Source organism: Notamacropus eugenii, chromosome 6 (assembly GCF_028372415.1).
Source record: "Notamacropus eugenii isolate mMacEug1 chromosome 6, mMacEug1.pri_v2, whole genome shotgun sequence".
Lineage (NCBI taxonomy): Eukaryota > Metazoa > Chordata > Mammalia > Diprotodontia > Macropodidae > Notamacropus > Notamacropus eugenii.
The window spans coordinates 34,898,484-34,918,568 of record NC_092877.1 but is presented as its reverse complement, the minus strand read 5'-3'; the positions used below and the strand labels follow the sequence as shown (position 1 = coordinate 34,918,568).

The following is a 20,085-nucleotide window of genomic DNA, read 5'->3' as shown; positions in this document are numbered from 1 at the left end:
AGGTTTGAGGCTGGTGTCCACTGAGCTGTGAGACAAGAGAACTAGTCCCAGATATCTGTTAACTCCCAGAGTGGCTTTGGGCCACTCAGTTCTCTCTGGGCCTGTTTCCTAATCTATAGAATAAGGGGGTTGAACCAAATTATCTTTAAGATCCCTTTTGGCTTGAATATTTTTTGCAAATTCTCTTCCTGGGGTGACTGAATTTCTTTGATCAGAAAGTATTTTTATTGGGGCACAGGGTTGCAATCACCCTGGGACATTCAGCTCCAGCTGGGAGGACTGCTGCACTCTGGTAGCTGAAGGGATAGAGGGGAGGGAGATACCAGGAGGCAGCCTGAGGGTCCAATAAAGGTTTCTGCTGTTTCTGTTATTTCTAAAAGAGACAAGCATTCTCCCTATAGTTGAGCTGCTGTTTGGACTTTCTTCTTTTACTAATGATAATGATTTAGAGCTAGAATGGACATTGGAGGTCACCTCATCCTACCCCATCATTTTCCAGATGAGAAACTTCTAAAGCCCAAAGAATGAAGTGAGGTGATTTAGGATCAGTGGGCCATGAGCTGGAAGGTACCCAAGATACCATTTGAACCAACCCTCCCATTTTTCAGTTGAGGAAACTGAGGCCCAGGAAGGTTAAGTGACTTGCTCACATGTTTACTATGTTTACTATGTTTCTTGCCTAAGGGCTCACAGCAGAGTCAAGGTCTTCTGACCCCATATTCTTCCTGTACCATGCCAAATCAAGAAAAGGATGGAAAACAAGGAAGACCGAGCTCAAGTCTTCTATCAGTCCCATCGCCTGTTTCTGTCTGGCTGAGCTATCTTTAGCATCAAGTGATATGGCAGCAGTATCCCAACCAATTAGAAGCACAGTAATTTGATTGACCCTGATGGAGAGCTCAAACTGCCAGTGACATTGGCTTGTCCATGAACCTGATGGTATCCTTCCCTGGTAGAATTTCTTCATGTGGAGGAAAGGGGAAATGTCATTTCAGCTACCCAACATCTATCTCTTTCCTCATGGTGGCCTAATAGTTTCTTTTAATCTTTTCATCACTTAGCAAGTGTAAGGTTTGAACTCACTTGTTATCCACTTTTACTCCCCTGGAGGTGGATATGGTGCCTTGGAATGCAACATGGCAGCCACAGGGTGTTTTAAATGATTTTATTTGCTTAGTGCACACTTGGACATGCTAGGTTCTTTCTTTACTGGAAAGAAAAACCAAGAGTGTGATGGCACATTAACCAATGGTGCTTACAAGGCTTTCCTTGAATACACTTATAATAAATAAAGGTTATGATTACAACTTCAGTTGAAAAAAATACTTCATTGAAGAATATATTAGTCCCAGCATAAAATACCATAGGTAAGTAAGTAGAATAGCTATAGGAACTCACAGTTAAAACAAAGAAACATACATTGGAATCCTAGTACGTTAGGGCTGAGAGATTCTTTCATGGAGTCATAGTATCATAGATGTAGAGCCAGAAGGGAACTTAGAGGCCATTAAATCCAACCCCTTATTTTATAGATGAGCAAACTGAGGTAAAGAGAGGTTAATGACTTGCCAAGAGTTATGCAGCTAGTAAATGTCTAAAGTGGGACATGAACCCAGATAGCCCTGGCTCGAAATCCAATACTTTATCCACTACTCTATGTCAATTCATTTTTCAAATGAGAAATGGAGACAAAGAGAGGGAAACATGACTTGCTTAAGGTTTAACAGAGGATTAAAAGTAGAGCGAGGTCTCATCCAAGAAAGGAGTGTCTGACAAAATCATGAGTAGTTTGATAGTTCATTTTTTACATGCAACTTTTAAGCATAGGTGGGATGGAACCACCTCATCATACCAGTTCCGAGAGCCAATTCTTAAATTTTCAATGTGAGCATTTACATTTAGAATATTAGTAAATACTATAAATCAGGGCTTAACTTATTATTCTATTAATTGCCTATGCAGATTAGCTTAAAAGTGTGTTGTGTGTAATCTCTTCCCACCTCCCCAAGAGCAGGATATTAAATATTTACCAGCATACTCCTAGCTCTACTCACAACAACCCTAAGAGGTAGGTAGGTAAGTGTTATTATCCCCATTTTACAGATGAGGAAACTGGGACTTTCAGAGTGAAAGTGACTTGCCCGAGGTCATTGAGTAGAAACAAAGTCTCTCACTTTCTCTTTTTGTACATTCCATAATACAGTAGGATCTTTCTCTCCTGCCTCATTGTGGCATGGACTGTGGCTTGCTGAAAGTGGAGTGAAAGTTCTATCAGGTCGTATGGAGCTGGTCAGGTTTTGAATTTCAGGGCCATCACACCCCATGAGGTCAGTTGATTAAGGTACTAAGGAGGATGGTGCTGGGACCTCCCTCCCTGCGGAGGGAGCATCCGCATCTCAGAAAGGCTTCAGGAAGCAGAGGAGTTGGTACAGAGGAAATTGCTGATTGCAGTCTTTGCTTTCTGGACCCAGTCATTTTCTGCTGGATGATAGATTTCCTGTACACCCAGGCTGGGACACGGTTATTTAGTCTGTTTCCTGTTAACATTGCTATGGGACAATACATTCCCAAAATAAAATAATAGCAAACGCAGAGAGTGCATGCTGAAAAAGGATCATACCTGAAGATCTTGAGGGAAGAATGTTTTGGTTGGTCCCTTCAGGATTTGTGACGTACTATTTTGTCAGTACTTTGAGGCAGGAGATCTAGGGTTCAAATCCTGGCTCAGTCACTATACTAGGTAAGTGACCCTGAGCAAGATTCCTAATCTCTTTGCACCTCGGTTTATACTTCTGAAGATGGGTATATAATATGCGTGTGAGACAATACTTGCATCACCTACCCTTACACTTACCTTCTCTTTTGCAAGAGAAGTATGTTTGCCTATAGCCCTGGTTACTCAGGAGGCTAAGGCTGAAGGATCACTTTGACTCAGGAGTTGAGGGATGCTCTGGGCTAGAGTGATAGGGGAATCAATATGGTGAGAACATTGGGGAATTGGGAACTGTCAAGCCTTCTAAGGAGGGTATGAACCAACTCAGGTTCAAAAAAGCAGGTCAAAGTTTTTTTTCTAACCTTAATAGGCTATAGAAATGAGATTTATTTTAGCTAGTTTGCCAGGGTGGCACAGTGGTATGAACACCAGCTAGAGAAGCACAGGACTTGGGTTCAAATCCTGCTTCTGCCACAAGTAGTTACTTGTAAAATCATGAGCAAGTCACTTCTACTCTCTGGGCCTCAGTTTCCTCGTTTATAAATAAGGGAATCAGATCAGATCAGGGATTTTTAGATTTCAGGGGGTCCTGTGAATCTGGGTGTGAAAAACTACATCTTTATCTTAATATCATCGGTCTTTTTTGGAATCCTATTTATTTAACGTATTTAAAAACATCATTCTGAAAAGGGGCCTATGGACTTCACTAGACCACTAAGGGAGCCCAAGACACAACATTGACTTAGAGGGTCTCAAAGATTCCTGCCAGCCCTAAGAGTCTATGAGATGATGTTCTGCTCCCATCTGGATTCCCTTCTTTCTTTTAGTTCCACATCAGACAAAGGTCCACTGGCCTCCCCCTGCCATGTTGCCCCTGACTCCCTTCATTCTGCTGCCTCAGATATTTAAGCTCAGAAGGTCAGTACAAGGCCAGAGGAAGCCTTGCTTTTTGATATGGGAACAGGGAAGACAGCCCTGGGCCTGAAACCCTCTTGGGTCACAACTGGTCTCTTCCTAGGCCATTAAAAGGCTTCCTAACCAAAATATACAGGGAATGTTCCTAAGAGATTGGTGCTGGACAGATCCTCTTCCTCTCACCTGGATTTTAATAGGAAATAGGAACTTTGGGTCTGGGCTGGGATCACTTTGGAGACTTGGGGTGATCCAGGGCCCAGGAGTGGGCAGGTGGCAGGAAGGAATATGGATGTCATCTGAATGAGCTCCCTAATCCTCAGGGAACCCTTAAGTCCTCCAGTTAGGGATTGATTATGGGCTTTTCTGCTTGATCTATTGGGTCTGGTAGTTTCTTCCAGTGGCGGAATACAAGGAGTTTTTGTAGGTAATGAGGTATCCATGGCCTCCAGAACCTAGAGCAGAGTGAAGAGATCCCAGGCATGTCGTCTGTTGTCCCTCTCACCCACTTAAACCTCAGCTTCCATGTACTTGACTGTCATTTTGGGCGTCATCTTAGGAGTCATCTTGGGCTCTTCTGTCTTTTTCCCATTTTTCTTTGGTTCCTCCTTTGAGACTTTATCCTCTGCCTTTGCTGTTTTTCCACCTTTGGCTTCAGCAATTTCCTTCTGATTCTTGTTTGTCAATGGGAAGGAGGTCATGTACCTTGAGATACAAAAGAAAATGAAAAATGAAAAACTTGTATGTAACATACACCATAATAACCACTTCTGGATTAAACCTAGGTTCCTTAGTCTGACCTTTGAGGCCCACCATGATTGGGTGCCACCCTAACCTTTCAGCATTATTTCCTACTTCAGTCCTCAATGTGCTCTGTGCTCCAGCTCATTTGGGCTATATTCTTTCTCTTGGACATGCCTTGTCCATAACTGGACTGCCCTCACTTTCTTCTCCCCCTCCTCACCCAAAATAACAGCCCCTGTGGAAATTTCATCAATCATTTATCAGTTCTAACTCAAATGCCCCCTCTGCAAAGTTTCCTCTGGTTTTCCTAGTCAGAAGCAATGTTTCCCATAATACCTTATTGGTATCTGTCTTTTGGAACTTATATTCTGCCTTGTGTGGTAGTCATCCATGTACTTGCACTGTCTTCCCATGAAACTTTGAAGCCAGGGATTATACTGTCTTTGTATTTGATCCCCTGAAGTCTCTAGTGTAGGATCTTTCAGGTAGTAGACACTGGATAAATATCTATTTAATCAAACAGTCTCTCCGACTCCATGCAGAATGGACAAAGCTACAGATACCACCAAACTAACCAAACTAAAACAAACTGAAAGACCCACCTTTTGACATAGCAGACAGCCAATACAACTGCAGCAATGAAGAAAATCAGAGCAAGAACCAGGAGGGTGATGGGTAAGCCTGGGGACAAACAAAGAGATTGACTGTGTCCTTCTACTTTTAAGCCTTTGGTCACACGTGCATTGATAAAACTGATTCAGATCTTTGCTACATAAGAATAGTCAAACTTGGACAACATTAATCAGATGGTGTCTAAAACAAGAGAGGGGATGGCTCCACAATGTATATTCTGCACTAGATGAACTATATCTGGAGTGCCAGTTGTGCTTTATTCTGGGCACTTCATTTTATGAGGTCCGCACAAACCAAAAGGTGTTGAGAAGGCAATCAACATGTCTTGAAACTGTGTCATTGAAAGATAAGTTGAAGGCATGATGAAAGACATGTAAAAGGGCAGAATAACACTATATCTTAAGAAGAAAATAAATTCTTGTGAGCAAATCTAGGAAACAGAAGGGAGAAACATGGTGAAAAACAACATTTGAGTAAAGATGAACAGAGGAAGAAACAGAAGTGTTATCCTCATTAGAGTATACTAAAGACCGCCTGGACAGAAGGAGGAAATAGAGGAATTCAGGGAGTGAGTCTGAATCAGAAGCAAAGTATGGTACTTACGGGTTTGGTTTTATGTTTTTTTTGTTTTTTTTTTTACAATCAAGACATCTACAAGACGAGCAGCTAATATTTCTTTTTCTCTCGTTGAATCGTGTCCAACCCTTTTTGACCCCATTTGGGGTTTTCTTGGCAAAGACACTGGAGTGTTTTGACATTTCCTTCTCTAGCTCATTTTACAGATGAGGAACTGAAACAGAAGATTAAGTGACTTGCCCAGGGTCACACAGCTAATAAGTGTCAGAGGCTGGATTTGAACTTATGTCCTCCTGACTCTAGGCCTGACAATCTATCCACAGCACCACCTAGATACTTGTCCTAATACTAATTTAAATCTTCAAAAGATGGAGAAATCAAGGAAGGGAACTCCCATACTGGATCTGATTTTTTTTACTAATAAGTTGGAAGTGGTTGCTGGGGAAGAAATGATAGGAATTTTGGGAAAAAGTGAACATTTCATACTCTAATTTGTGATAGAGGAGAGCAATAGGACTGAGAGATGGCACAGTTGGACTTTTGCCCTTGATTTGGGGGGGCAATTTTCAAAGAGTTTAGAGCTTGGGAGGGGGGCAGCCCCTTAAAATAGGGGATTTGTTCTATGAAGTTTGCAGTCAAAGGGTTGCACTTGAGGACTTAGAGGGCCACATGTGGCCTCAAGGCTGCAGGTTTCCCACCACCAGGTTTAGAGAAATAATAGGCAAGAGTCCATGGGCTAAAATTTTACCCAGAAAATCAACTCAGAAGGGAGGGAAACTCTCAAGAATGCACTTCTCAAGACAAAAAAGGAACAATTTTGATAAGGGGAAAAAGGATTTGTTCAAAGAAATGGGACAGATTATCCAGGAAAAGAGAGGCTTGAGAGGCGATATAATAGCAATTTTCATATATTTAAAGGGCTATTGTGTGGAAAACTAGCTTTGGTTATCTCAAGAGGAAAGAAGTAGGAGCAATGGGTAAACACAGAAAGTGGCAAAGGGTTGGATTTAGGCTTGATCTAAGGAAGAACTTCTACCCATTAGAGCTATTTCAAACTAATGGCTCCTGGGAATTTCCCTTCATTGGAAGTGTTCAAGCAAAGCCTTGATGGTTACTTGTTGTGTAGTATAGTCTTGTTCATGTATGGATTACATTGGATGACTGTCAAACTTCTTTCCAACTCTGATTTTTTTCTATACCTTATCTTTAAAATTTATATGTATTTTTAAATGTGAAATCAGAATGCTTAGCCTAGTTATGGGAAGATTCAGGTGGTGGTCGTGGGTATTGATGGTGGACACTGGATCATAGATTGAAAGTTTGAAAAAGATCTTAAGAGCCATTTAGTTCTCATTTGACAGATGGGGAAACTGAGGACTGGAAATTTCAAGTAACTTGAGTACCCAAATCCCACCTTGTCACCCAGTCAAATACCAGAGGTAGTATTTGAATCCCAGGCCTCTGACTCTAAGTTCTAAGGCTCTAAGACTTTAAGTTGGTCCCTTGTAATTTGAAGCTAACTTCAAACATCAGAAGCGTTGTTGTAGAGGAGAAGGATTCAATTTCTTCTATTTGAACCCATGGAAAAGACCTCGGACATTGCTTTCTGCCTTTGGCTTGCTCTGTCTGTATTTTGCAGGTAGATTGGTTTCTGCCTCCGGTCGATACTGTGGACTCAAGTGTGTATACATATGCACAGACAAACCACGCTCATGGCCACGTGGTAAATGAAGTGCTGGGTCTGGAGTCAGGAAAACTAGTTCACATCCAGCCTTAGACAGGTACTAGTTGTATGAGTTTAGGCAAGAGAATCACTCCATTTGTATCAGTTTCCTCATCTGTAAAATGGGGATAACAACGCCACCTGCCTTGCAAGGTGGTCATGAGGATGAAATGAGAAAATATTTATAAAGTGCTTACTTGGCACAGTGCTTGGTACACATAGCTGGCACTATAGAATACTTATATCCTTCCCTCTACCTTTCCCTCTTTACCTCCAAAAGTAACGCCTTCATTCTTAAATGCAACTTGACTTTCAAAAGTTGGTATGGCTTCTTCTGGCACGGTGCTTGTTTCCATAGTGCTTGTTTCCAAATAAAGTTCTGTGACACAGATTATTCTTTTGCTCCATTTTGGACGTGCTGGTGGGGCTGGAGATAGTGTGGCTGTATCAGCTGGGTCACTGATATTAAATTCAGTTGTGGCCGATACAGTTGATGGAGTGACTGTGTCTTCAGTGGTGACGGTATCGGGGCTGCATGAATTAATCTGTGTATCTGTGGGGGAAAACAAAAAGCAGTGAGATCTTCTGAAGTTGACCTACAAGGTAAATTAGTCAGTGTCAACCACACTTTGAGCCCAGATCTAAGCATCACCAGCCATGTACTGTATGCTGTTAGAACTGGATTTGGCATGGTAGTGGTGGATTGACCTCTAACTATGATTTTTTTATGCCTAAGGGAAACATCATGGAAAAAGCTCTCAGTTGTATGGACAGTAGTGGGGAAACTGGTGCTGTGGTGGGGAGTTGGAGGTTCTGGCTTAAGGCTGTTGAAGTGGGAGGTGCCAGATACTCCTCCAAGTGGTGGTGGTGGTGGGTGGAATAGAGAAGACATTGGGATACTGGCACACACCAATGAGAAGTTGCCACCAGGGCAGGGCAGAGTCAGGGAGGAGCTCAGCCTAGTGACTAGAAGGACTGAAACTGCCTTCCACTGAATTTGCCTCAGTATTCTGAGGTAAAGTCCTGCTGGCCCTGTCCTAGTTATGGCTCTGGGAGTAAGGGTGTCATTACAGGGTCAGCTTACTGGCAGGCTAGAACAGGATGGCACAATGGAACACACTTCCTGCCCCTACTCTCTGCATTTTTCTAGAGCAGAGACAGTAGGCTCCTCTAGTGCCAGGACAGAACAACACCAGTGGAAGCGTTGATAGCATTTGACAGTCACAAAGCTCTTTATCTCCATTATCTTGTGTGACCTCCACAATTGCCCTGTGATGATAAGCACTTACTGTCTCCATTATGCATGAGATGAGGCTAACTCTCAGAGACAGGAAATACTTTGCCCAAAGTCACGTTGCTGATAAGCAGCGGGTCTGGGACTGTAACTCTGTCTTGGCATCTTAACTCTACTACTTGTAGTTGTCGAGTTGCTCTTTCAGTTGTTTCTGATTCTTTATGACCCCATTTGGGGTTTTCTTGGCAAAGATACTGAAGCGATTTGCCATTTCCTTCTCCAGTTCACTTTACAGATAAGGAAACTGAGGCAGACAGCAGTTAGGTGACTTGCTCAGAGTCAAATAGCTAGTAAGTGTCTGAGGCTGGATTTGAGCTGAGGTCTCCCTGACTCTATTTGCAGGCACATTATCCACTGCATTACCTAGTGTCTATACATAGTGGCTTGCATGTTGTCATCCCCATTAGACTGTGAGCTGCTTCAGGAATTGTGTTTTTGCCTGGGGTGTATCCCCATTGTTAAGCACAGTGCTTAGCACATTGTTGCTATCCAGTCATTTCAGTCATTTCATTCTGACTCTTCAAGACCCCATTTAGAGTTTTCTTGGCAGAGATACTAGGGTGCTTTGCCTTCTCCTTCTCTAACCCATTTCTAAACTGAGGCAAACAAGATGAAGTGACTTTCCCAGGGTCACGTAGCTAGTAAATATCTGAGGACAAATTTGAACTGAGGTCATCTTAACTCCAGGGCTGGCACTCTATCCACTGCACCACCTAGCTGCCATACCATGCACTTAATAAATGCTTGTTGACGGATGGATCTGGAAATCTCCCTTTCCCCATTTTATGGATGAGGAAAACTGGCGATGTCAAATGGCACATTCTAAACTCCCATCACATCCTGGCCACCCTCTTAGAGACACTAGTGCCTTTCCTAAAGATCTCTTCCACCTCTGAAATTTTATGATTCTATATACTTCCAAGGGAATAAAATTAAACCTTAGCTTGTGGCATCCAGTAATGAATCTCCGCATCCTCCTTAGCTCTCAAGAACAAGAGTAATTTTAATTGTACAATTGAGCTTGAAAATTATTTCAATATATTTCCTACCGGAAGCTGCTCTAGATCATTGTGAGTACAGATGAATTTCAAAGTCTTCAGGGGTTTTGTAGTTTGGATTCCAACTCAGCACCTGCCTCCTGGTCCAGTGCCTCTTGCTCTAAGTATTTTCCAGGCCCCTATGGAGCAGCAGGTTGGATAAATCACTTAGCCTTAAAAAACTTAATGGGGTGAATACCAGGAAAAGGGCTGGCAGGAGGGGCATGGAAAGGATAGTTTTCTAAGTAGTTACTCTGAAATCCCAGGTGAAGCGGAAAATCTATCTTCAGTTAGATCAGCCTGAGGGTCCAAGTCCTCATCTCTGTTCAGAGCCATATCTCTGTTCAGGGCCTCAGTTTCCCTCACAAAATGGAGGTTAGAATACATGTCCTACCTCCCTCATATGTATGTATGTCTACATTATTTGTACACCTACATGCAAGAAAGTAAAATTTTTTTTTTGTAATTTTTTTCCCCATCCAAGTTCACGGACACTTCCTGAAATCTATCCACAAATGCTTCTGTGGACCCCACATGAAGAAGTCCTGGTCTATTCTCATAAAGAAAGTGTCTCACACATAGTAGGCATGATATAACTGCCAGATATTGTTATGACAACGATATAAATATTGATTGCCACAGGAATGTGAGTTCTTAGTATTATGATAGTGATTACAATTACATATAGGTGAAATAATCCAAGTCCAGACTCCTGGGGCATCCTTGCTCTCCCAGAGACACCTTTCTGCTAAGGTTTCTCCCACTCCTGCGTTCTTCTTTTCTGTTTAGGTTCAATGCCACCCACAGAAAGGCTGCTCTTCCCTGTCTCCAGCCTCTCCATTGTCAGAGCTGTTCCAATGACCGTATTTAAAAGGATAATGGAAGGAAATGACTCAGCAGCACTGTGTGGGAGGCCCTGGTGTTTCCCCAAGTGACTCAGTTTTCATTTATAAAAATATCATTAGGCAGCCCTGGAAATTAGGGTTTGACTCTTTCACCTGACATTCTTTCAAACCGTGACCTGAGGAGAAAGTATGATTTGGAGAAGAGCAGGTAGGCTACACAGGTGACTTAGACAGTGCCATTTGGGATGCACAAAACATCAGAGATTTAGAGGTAGAAGGAACCTGGGAAGTGCACAAGCATTTGTTAAAAACTTGCCTTATGTGTCAGGCACGCTGATAGCTTGGGGATCCAAAGAAAGGCAAAAACACAGTCCTTTCTTTAAGGAGCTCATGTGTGTGTGTTCATCCTTCATTGCCGAAGAAGACCATGCCATCAGAGAAATGATGCCACGACTTGCCCTTGACTTTGCTTTGAGTGAGGAAGGGCTGTGCAGGTCACCAGCCTCACTTCTCCTCCAGAGCCATCTGAATCCAGTGACCAGATAGTCATCAGAATGACTGGAGATGAACCAGGATGACGCAATTGGGGTTGTGACTTGCCCAAGGTCACACAGTTAGTGAGTGTCAAGTGTCTGAGATGAAATTTGAACTCAGGTCCTCCTGACACCTGCACTTGTGCTTTATCCACTGTGCCAACTAGCTGCCCCAAGGAGCTCATACTCTAATGGGGAAGATACCATGTACCTACAAGACAAGTGTAGATGGAAAGTAATCTCAGAGGAAAGAACCAGGCAATGGCTATGGGAGTTAGGGGTGGGGCAGGTAATGGCTAGGCAGGGAACAGACCAGGAAAGGCCTCCCACAGAAAATGAGATCTGAGCTGAGTCCTACAATGTCAGGGAAGCCAGAAGGAAGAGGTGAGGAAGGCTTTGGGCTAAATGGACAGATGAGGGTAGACATCTGTACCCCGGGGAGGTAGTATGTGCAGGGGAAAGAATCCTAGTTCTGGAATCAGGAGCCCTGAGTCTGAATCCCATCTCTGCCATGTGTGTGACCCTGGACAAGTCACTTAACCAAACTGAGCCTCAGTTCTTCCTCTGTCGAATGAGGAAGGTTGGACTGGATAGTAATAATCATATAATTTAACATTCACCAAGTGCTTTATGGGTATCGTCTCATTTGATCCTCCCTCACAACAACCCTGAAAGATGGTGCTATTATTATCCTCATTTTAAAGATGGGGAAACTAAGGCAGACTGCAGTCAAGGGACTTACCCAGATTTAGTAAGTCAATAAATATTTATTAAATATATATTATGTGATAGGCCACTGGGTGGTACCATAGTGCATAGAGCCTGAGCCTGGAGTCAGGGAGACATCTTCTGGAGTTCAAATCCAGCCTCAGACACTTACCAGCTGTGTGACCCTGGGCAAGTCACTTCACCTCTGCCTGCCTCAGTTTCCTCATCTGTAAAATAGGGATAATAATAGCACTTCTCAGGGTGGTTGTGATAATAAAATGAGATAATATTTGTGTAGTGTTAGAGTGTTGCAAAGTTGTTGTAAAGTGTTTAGCAAAATTTAAATTGCTATCGAAATGCTAGCTGTTGGTATCCGCGTCATTCTGAGTAGAATGTAAGGTTATGGAGAGCAGGGATTGCCTTTTATTTTCACCTTTGTGTCTTTAATGCTTTGTACCTAGGAAGTACTTAACAAATATCTAATTGCTCCTATTTTTAAAGATGAGGACACTGATTACACAGCTCTTAGATGTCAGGGTGAGAGCTGCATTTCAGACTCAGTCCTCTTAGCTCCTAGGTTAGAGTTATTTCTCATTGTCCAGTGACCTTGAATGACTTCTTTTGTTTTTCTTAGTTTTCTCATTAATAAAGTCCCTTCCAGAACTGAAATCTCACAAGTTTGTGAAATTGTATTTGTAATTAGCAAATCAAAATTTAAATGAGTAGGACAAATATTAAGTAGAGCAGAAGAAAAGCATCTGAAATTTTTGTGCTACTGAATTATTTTGAAAATTTCTGAACATGCCCTATTATGTTAGAAGAATTTAACATTCTGCTCAGAGGACGATCAGAATACTCTTAAATATCTGCGCTTTGTGGGACAGGCTCAAGTTAACCCATGGCTGGGGCTTCCATGAATCTGTCTACAAGAGAGTATCATGTATAGGAAGAAGGAAGGAAAGAAGCCTCTATTATGCACCAACTATGTGCTAAGTACTTTATAAATACTATCTCATTTAATCTTTACAACAGCCCTGGAAAGTAGATGCTATTATTATTTCCACTTTGAAGATAAGGAAACTGAGGCAGACTTTAAGTGACTTGCCCAGGGTCACACAGCTAGTAAGTAACGGAGGCTGGATTTGAACATGGGTATATCTAGGCTCCAAGCCTAGGGTTCTCGCCACTGAGCCATCTAGTGGCCTTTAGCTGTATAGAGGGCTTCATGGTATTTCATGGTAATTCAATGTGTGAAAAATCTTTCCAATTTATAAAGTGAAGTGGAAAATGTCAGTTAGGAAGCCTTTCCCAGTCCTCTGACTAAGTCCTTGCTCTCTATTGACTATCTCTAATTTATCCAGTCTATATTTTGTTTGTAAATGTTTGAGTTTCGTCTTCCCTGATAGACCATGACAGGTTTGTTTTCTCTTTGCCTTTCTTTGTATCTTCATCATTTAGTAATGCCTGGCACACAGTAGGTGCTTAATAAATGCTTGCTGACTTGAGTCCCCAGATGACCTCTGAGATCTCTTCCACTCTGCATTGATGCTCCTAAGCCCCTCCTGCTCAGTGCAAGTGTCTTGTGTGGTCTTCATCTCAGCCTTTCTTTCCATCATTTCTACCTGTTGCAATTCTGGCCATCTTCTAAGGCCTAAAAAAAAAAAGGGTTGCCTCCTCCAGGAAGCCTTTTCTGATGTCTAAAGCTCATAAGGACCTCCCCCCACCGTAAATGGTAATAGCTTGCACATTTCTGACTAGTACTGGAGTAAAAAAGGTTCTGAATGTGGAACAGAACCTGAGATGCATCACTCCTCTATTTCTAATTCTTGGTGTGACCTTGGCCAAGTCACTTATCCTCTACGTTTGGATTGGACTCGATGACCTGTAAAATTCCTTCTAGCTCTAAACCTTCAATCCTATGATTAAATGCATTCTCCCATTAAGTAGTGGGATTTGTACCCACCCCTTAGTGCAGTGGATAAAAGTGGTGGGCAGGAATTCAGTAAGACTCATCTTCCTGAGCTCAAATCTGGACTCAGATACTTACTGGACAAGTCACTTCACCCTGTTTGCCTCAGTTTCCTCATCTGTAAAAGGAGCTAGAGAAGAAAATGGCACTCTAGTATCTTCACCAAGAAAATCCCAAATGAGGTCATGAAGATTTGGATATCACTGGAAAAAATGATTGACCAAAGCATCTGTCCCTTAGCCCACCCCCTTCCTTAGCAGTCTGGACTGGCTTATATCACCCCCCGCTGTCAAAGACAGGGCTCTGCACATAACTCGTAGTTACTAGATGTGTGCTGAATTGCTTTAGAGCTAGAAAGAGTTTTAGGATTTGAAGCCAGTTTTCCTGAGCTGCTTAGAGGATTCAATTTTTTTTTTTGAGGCATGTTGGGAAGGCAGAACCACACCAGGGCTAAGCAGAAAGTTCACCATCTAGAGCATACCACTGACCTGAGGAATTGTAACAGTATGCATACTGCTTCTGGCGGAGGGGCAGATTCCATTCCAAGACGCCTGTTTTGTTTCGACCACACTTAGGATTGGGGATAATGCGGGAGATGACCACATTCTTGTCAGAGACCCACCCAAAACTGCAAAGAGAAGATTCATTAGCTGTCTGAGCATTAAATTCACGAATTCCACGTGCCATGGAAAGGAAGCGTCCCATTACCACGTACCTGCAAGTCTCGAACCCAGAGTTGTGGGCAGTTGTCACTTGAGCTTTACTGGCCAGCTGGAGACCCAGTAGGCTGCAGGCATCTCTGGCTTCAGTGAAATTAAATTCTGGCCCTTTCCCTTTGCCAATGAGGGTGATTCCCTTGATCCTACATGGATCCGTGATGAGAATATCTGAAACAAAATCATATGAGCACTCAGAAGGGAATTGATTGTCTTTTTGAGTTCAACAAAATCAATGTAAGGACTTATTTTTTCTTTTTTTCCAAATTTATTAATTTATTTGTTTTCAGTTTTCTCAATAATCATTTATAAAGAGCCTATTAGGTCAAACAAACAAACAAAAGCAGCCTGATGTGCTAGGTGCTGAGGATACACTTGTCGTCCTTTGTTCTAGATGGGGACCAAAATGGCATCACCATTGTAAAGTCAAGTGTCAATGTGTCCTACTGTGGCTGATCAGACCAATACGAGCTCGAAATGCTCTACCACAGGTTGGGCACAGGGATGCAAGGACAAAACAGAGACAGCTCCTACCCTCAAGAAGCTTACATTTTATGTAGGGAAGAAATAACACGCACACAGCTAAGTAAATACAAAATGTCTTTCTGTTTTTGAGGGGTTAGACCTGGGATTTCATCTGTGTAAGGAGCTCCCAGTGAGACATTTCCTCTACCTGTGCTTAGCAGTTCTTTTATTCTACAATTTGGAGTCTTAGACCAGAGGTTATTAACCTTTTTATTGTTTTTAATACCCTGGACTTCTTTGGCAGTCTGGTGAATCCTCTTCAAAGGATTCCTCAGAATAATGGGATTTAAAAAAAAAAATCACAATTGAGGGACATGTTCATTTTCCATTAAAAATTAAAGAAAAGAAAGTTGAGATTCTTTCCCCATTCAAGTTCATAAACATTCTGGGGGCCATGTGTCCATGGGCCCCAGTTTCAGAATCCCTCTGAGAGATTGCTTGGGACCACTGAGAGTTTATATACAATGATTTATCTTTGATGTGAGAGTGAGAACATGAACAGTTGGGGGAATCATGAAAGTCCCTTTGTGGAAGGTATGACCCTGGGAAATACATTCCTTTATAAAATGTGGGGTTTGGAACGGATGGAATTGATGGAATTCCAGCTCTAAATCTATAATCCCGGGTGTCATTTGAGCTAAGGTGCAAAGGGTGTTAGAGGTCCCAAGGGGTAACATTTAGGAGGGGAAATTTTCCGGTATGGGAAGGGGTATATATACACCCCTTCATATTAACACTGTTAACAACACTGTTGTTTTATCCTTAGTTTTCAAAGAGGACCAATGACATCATGGGGTGATGTCTTGACTCATGAGTGAATTGGATTTAAGTGAGGCAGAATTTCTTAAAGTCATCAGCTGTACTCTCTCTTTCAGAGTCATTAGAGTCCAATGTCAACACAAAAGTCAGGATGATGATGGCCTGGCATGCAGTGGATGACCTTGGTATCTTCTAGGTCTGACTAAGCTCTAAGTGTTCCATAGCTTGCTTTAGCTGCCTTCATGGCCACTGGAACAAATTGTTCCCAACCTCTTCTTCCTCAGTGGAACTCTTTTGGGGTAGACAGGTTGAGATCCATTGGTTACCCTCAACCTGGTTTAGCCCCTTCTGCTGAAGTGGTTTCTTGGGGTGTGGCCAATCACTGCATATGCTTCTTCGAACCACAGGTGAGAGTCGGATGACAGGAGGACACCAAACATGGATGAGTAGCCCTGACACTAGAGGTGGTAGCCTTCCTTAACACTACGGATCAATTAACCTCTCTCTAGTCCTTCCCTCACAAACCAGCTGCACCTTAAATACTTAGCATCATGATCTAGAGTTGGAAGGGATCTTTCAGGCCATCTAGCGTACCCCCTCCGTACACCCCTCCCCCCACATTGTCGTAGACTATAAATCCTAATCCTCTCCTATCTTAACCCTGTTGAAAAAAAAAATCTGGTGACCCACCTTCCAGTGAAGTGCTTCTCCAAACTTTAATAGGCTGCTTAGGCAATATAGAACAATAATAATGATAATAAACTAGCACTTATTTATCATGTTAAGGTTTGTGAAGCACTTTACAAGAGGGCTGAACTAAGAATAAAAGGTGAAACATTCAGAGAGGTAGCTTCCAACTCAGAATTAAGCATATGCTAACAATCAGAGCTGTCCAAATGTGGAATGGGCCACCTCGTGAAGGAGTGAGCTCCTCATCGAAGGATGGATGTCTTCAAGTGGAGTCAGCCAGAGATACAGAATCATTTAGAAAATGGAGAGAATTTATTTTTTTTCAAATGACTACCATGTGTCAGGAATCATACTAAGGGTTAGGATACAAAGAAAGTCAAAAAACCTGCTCCTCCTCTCAAGGAGCTAATAGCGCACAGAGGACTCCTAGCTCAGGTAGGAATTGGATCTTCTGAGATTATTTCTAGCTCTGAGAACCGGGGCTGGTTGAAGGGGATTTTGAAGGGAATCCCTGCTGAAGATTCCTTCTCATTCTAAGGTCCTATTATTCTGGATGACTACATTTTAAAATCTAAGATGATAGGGGTGGAGATGATAGGAGGAGAGAAAGAGAAGAGGGATAGATGCTTTGGTTGATCTGCTCTCAGATCACTGGGTAATCTCCAGAGGGAGGGAGCAAAGAACTAAACACCTCATTCTAAAACGTATGAAAGGCTAATCGTTAAGAAACAAAGAATCCTTGTGCAGTCACACCTACTTGGTGGCTGAAGTGAGAAATGGATCCCTAGAACTTTTTACATATTTCTGGTATTCATTTCCCTAAGAATGATCTCCTAAGGACCATTTTATAAGGTCATTTGACACCTCTTTAGTTAGATAGGAAGGACTGAGTACTCTGTAATCCAGTGACACTGAGCTCTGCTTCTCCTTGCACCAAGCCCTTCGTCTACCAACACCCCGAATTCTCACTGGCCATTCCCACACCTGGAATTCTCTCCTTCCTCATCTCTGCCTCCTGGCTCCCTTTAAGTCCCAACTGAAACCCCACCTTCTACAGAAAGCCCTTCCTGATGCCCCTTAATGCTAGTCCTCTCCTTCTATGGATAATCCTCAATATCTCCTCTTTCTATCTTGTTTGTACATAATTGCTTCCATGTTCTCAATCCCATTGGGAGGGGGATCAGGAGAGGCTTTTCACAGGTGTCATACTAGTCAATTCAATTGAATTCAACCCAGTTTAATCCAACATCTATTATATACTACTAGGTACCATGCTAGATGCTGAGGATATAAATACAAAAACAGAACTAGTGCCTATCCTCAAGGAGTTTATATTTTACCATTCATAGGTTCTTAGTGCTAGAGGGAATCTTAGAGGACATTGAATCTATCCCCCTAATTTTTACAGATAAGGAAACTGAGGGCCAGAGAAGTTAAGTGATTTGCCCAAGATCACACAGGCAGCAAGTAGCATAGCTGGGATTTGAACCTATTGTGGCTAGAGCCCTTCAATGAAAGTAAATGTTTCATTGATCTCTTCTCCCCTGCCCCATTCCATGTTTTGTTTAGAAACTTGTTTTACTTGGCAAAACCCCTCAAAACAAGTAATGACTACTTAAAGGTAAATATGATGTATATGTACATCACTATGGTAGAGAGGAAAAGACACTGGATGTGGATTCAGAAGACTTGGGTCCAGGTCCTGCTCCTGACTTTAATGCCTGTGGGACCTTGAGAAGATTGCTTGGCATACTTACATCCCTGCCTGAACACCTGTTGCTCTGATAATGTGGCTTCTGAAGTAGCTTTCAACTCTAGATCTAGAGGGGTCTCAAAAAAATAGATTCTTCCAAAGATGAAAGATTTCAAAAATTTCAGTGCTCACAGAATCCTCTGATCCACTGGGGCAAAGCTGGGCTGTCAGGTTAGTATTTCCACTTGATGTGAAACTGGAGTCACTCAAGCTTCAATGATCCAGTAACAGAGAGTCCAAAAGTTTTTTGTGGCTCCTACCCATCCACCCACCAAGGAGAACTGAGTTGGTATGGGACCTACCTTCTACCTGGAGCAAGCCTTGAACCAGGAACAAGAGTGAGGAAAGGAGCAGGGTCATGGTGGTACAGCGTTCCATGGTGGGGTAGTATGCCATGGTTGGAAAGCCCCTCAGACCAAGACAGATTGACCAGCCTTCTGCTGTCTGCTCTCTCCTTGGAGCACTTGATGTACTGGAGATCTCCAGGCACGGGACTGGGAGATTGTGAGCTGTCAGAGAGCTACTGTCTCTGTCCACTTTGCTTCCCGCCCATCCCCTTGTCAAGGTCAATGGGGGGAAATGAACACTAAGTCTGCGTGTTATGGATGGCTGTCTGGAAAATTCAGCTATTGCTGACTCAGAGAGCAGGCAAGCTGAGGGAGGCAGATAGCCCAACTTGCCCTGTTGCATTCCTTCCTGGTCAGCCAGATGTTGTGAACCTGGCTCCTCTATTCTTCCTTTCTTACATCGTTCAGGATTAATTCCTCCCATGTGGGTCATTTACTAATTCCTAGTCAAGGGCTAGGGTTTCATGGGAGACAGAGACAGGATTTTGGATCCTCCACCCTGCCTACCCTCAATCTCAATGACCCTGGAAAAATAATACTGGGCTCGATGAGTTTTAATACTTACTCTCATGTACTTATTTCAAGAAATAACAAACACCTCCACATTGGAGGCAGTTGGTAGTGCTGTGGGTATAGTGCTGAACCTGGAGTCAGGAAGACCTGAGTTCAATCTGGTCTCAGATGCTTACTGGCTATGTGACTCTGGACAAGCCACTTAACCCCTGGTTGGCTCAGTCTCCCCAACTGTAAAATGGGGAAAATAACAGCATCTACCTTGAGGGGTTGTTATGAGGATCAAATGAGATAATATTTGTACAAAGGCTTAGCACAGTGCCTACCTGGCACATGGTAGGCACTGAAATAATAATCAACTGACTAACTCAATCTCTTCATAAGGGAATTGGACGAGGTGACCTCTAAGGTCCTTTTGAACTCTGGATTTATAATTCCATGAATTAATTTATCCCAATTCTATTCATACTCAACTTTTTAACATGTGTTAAGTGGTCATCCAACTTTTGCTTAGAGCCCTAAAGTCAGGGGAAAACCAGCTACAAAGGCAGTCCATTCCACTCAGGGCAGGTCTATTTATTACCAGGTTTCCACTGAGTTTAAATTGACCTCTTGTTGGCCACCTCTGTCCATAGCTCCTTGTTCTGCTCTATAGGGCAGCCAGTCAAATACTTGAACATAACTGTCACGTTGACTCCAAGTTTTTTGTTTTCCGGGCTAAATATTTCAACAGTTCATCTGGAAAAGATGTAAGGGTTTTATTGGACTGCAAACTTAGTATAATGTGATATCAATTAATCAATCAACATTTGTTAAGCACACATGCCAGTGTAGAAATTTAAAAAGTAATCTTAGCCTGTGGTCAGAGAAATACAATTTCCTGGCACTGGGAGATGACCATCCTAGTACATTCTGTGCCAGTAAGAATTTTATTTAGTTTTCTTTTAGTTTATTTAATCAATTCATTATTTATTTGGTTTTATTTCACTTAGTATTCTGACTAATTCTGGCTATCACATTTTAGGAAGGACGTCCGTAAGCTGGAAAGCTTTTAGAGAAGGGCACCTGGGATGGTGAATAGCACTGAGATCAAGC

At 42.5% G+C, this 20,085-nt stretch overlaps 1 protein-coding gene across 1 annotated transcript; it reads right to left on the bottom strand.

Annotated features, from left to right (window-relative positions):
* Positions 1-1,150: 1,150 nt before the first annotated feature.
* Positions 1,151-18,699, bottom strand: LYVE1 (lymphatic vessel endothelial hyaluronan receptor 1). Its single transcript, XM_072619453.1, has 6 exons — positions 18,433-18,699; positions 14,403-14,574; positions 14,176-14,315; positions 7,573-7,854; positions 4,972-5,050; positions 1,151-4,330 (listed from the first exon to the last, which is right to left on the bottom strand). The coding sequence occupies exons 1-6, from the start codon at positions 18,524-18,526 to the stop codon at positions 4,135-4,137; spliced, it is 963 nt and encodes a 320-aa protein (XP_072475554.1). The 5' UTR covers positions 18,527-18,699; the 3' UTR covers positions 1,151-4,134.
* Positions 18,700-20,085: the final 1,386 nt, after the last annotated feature.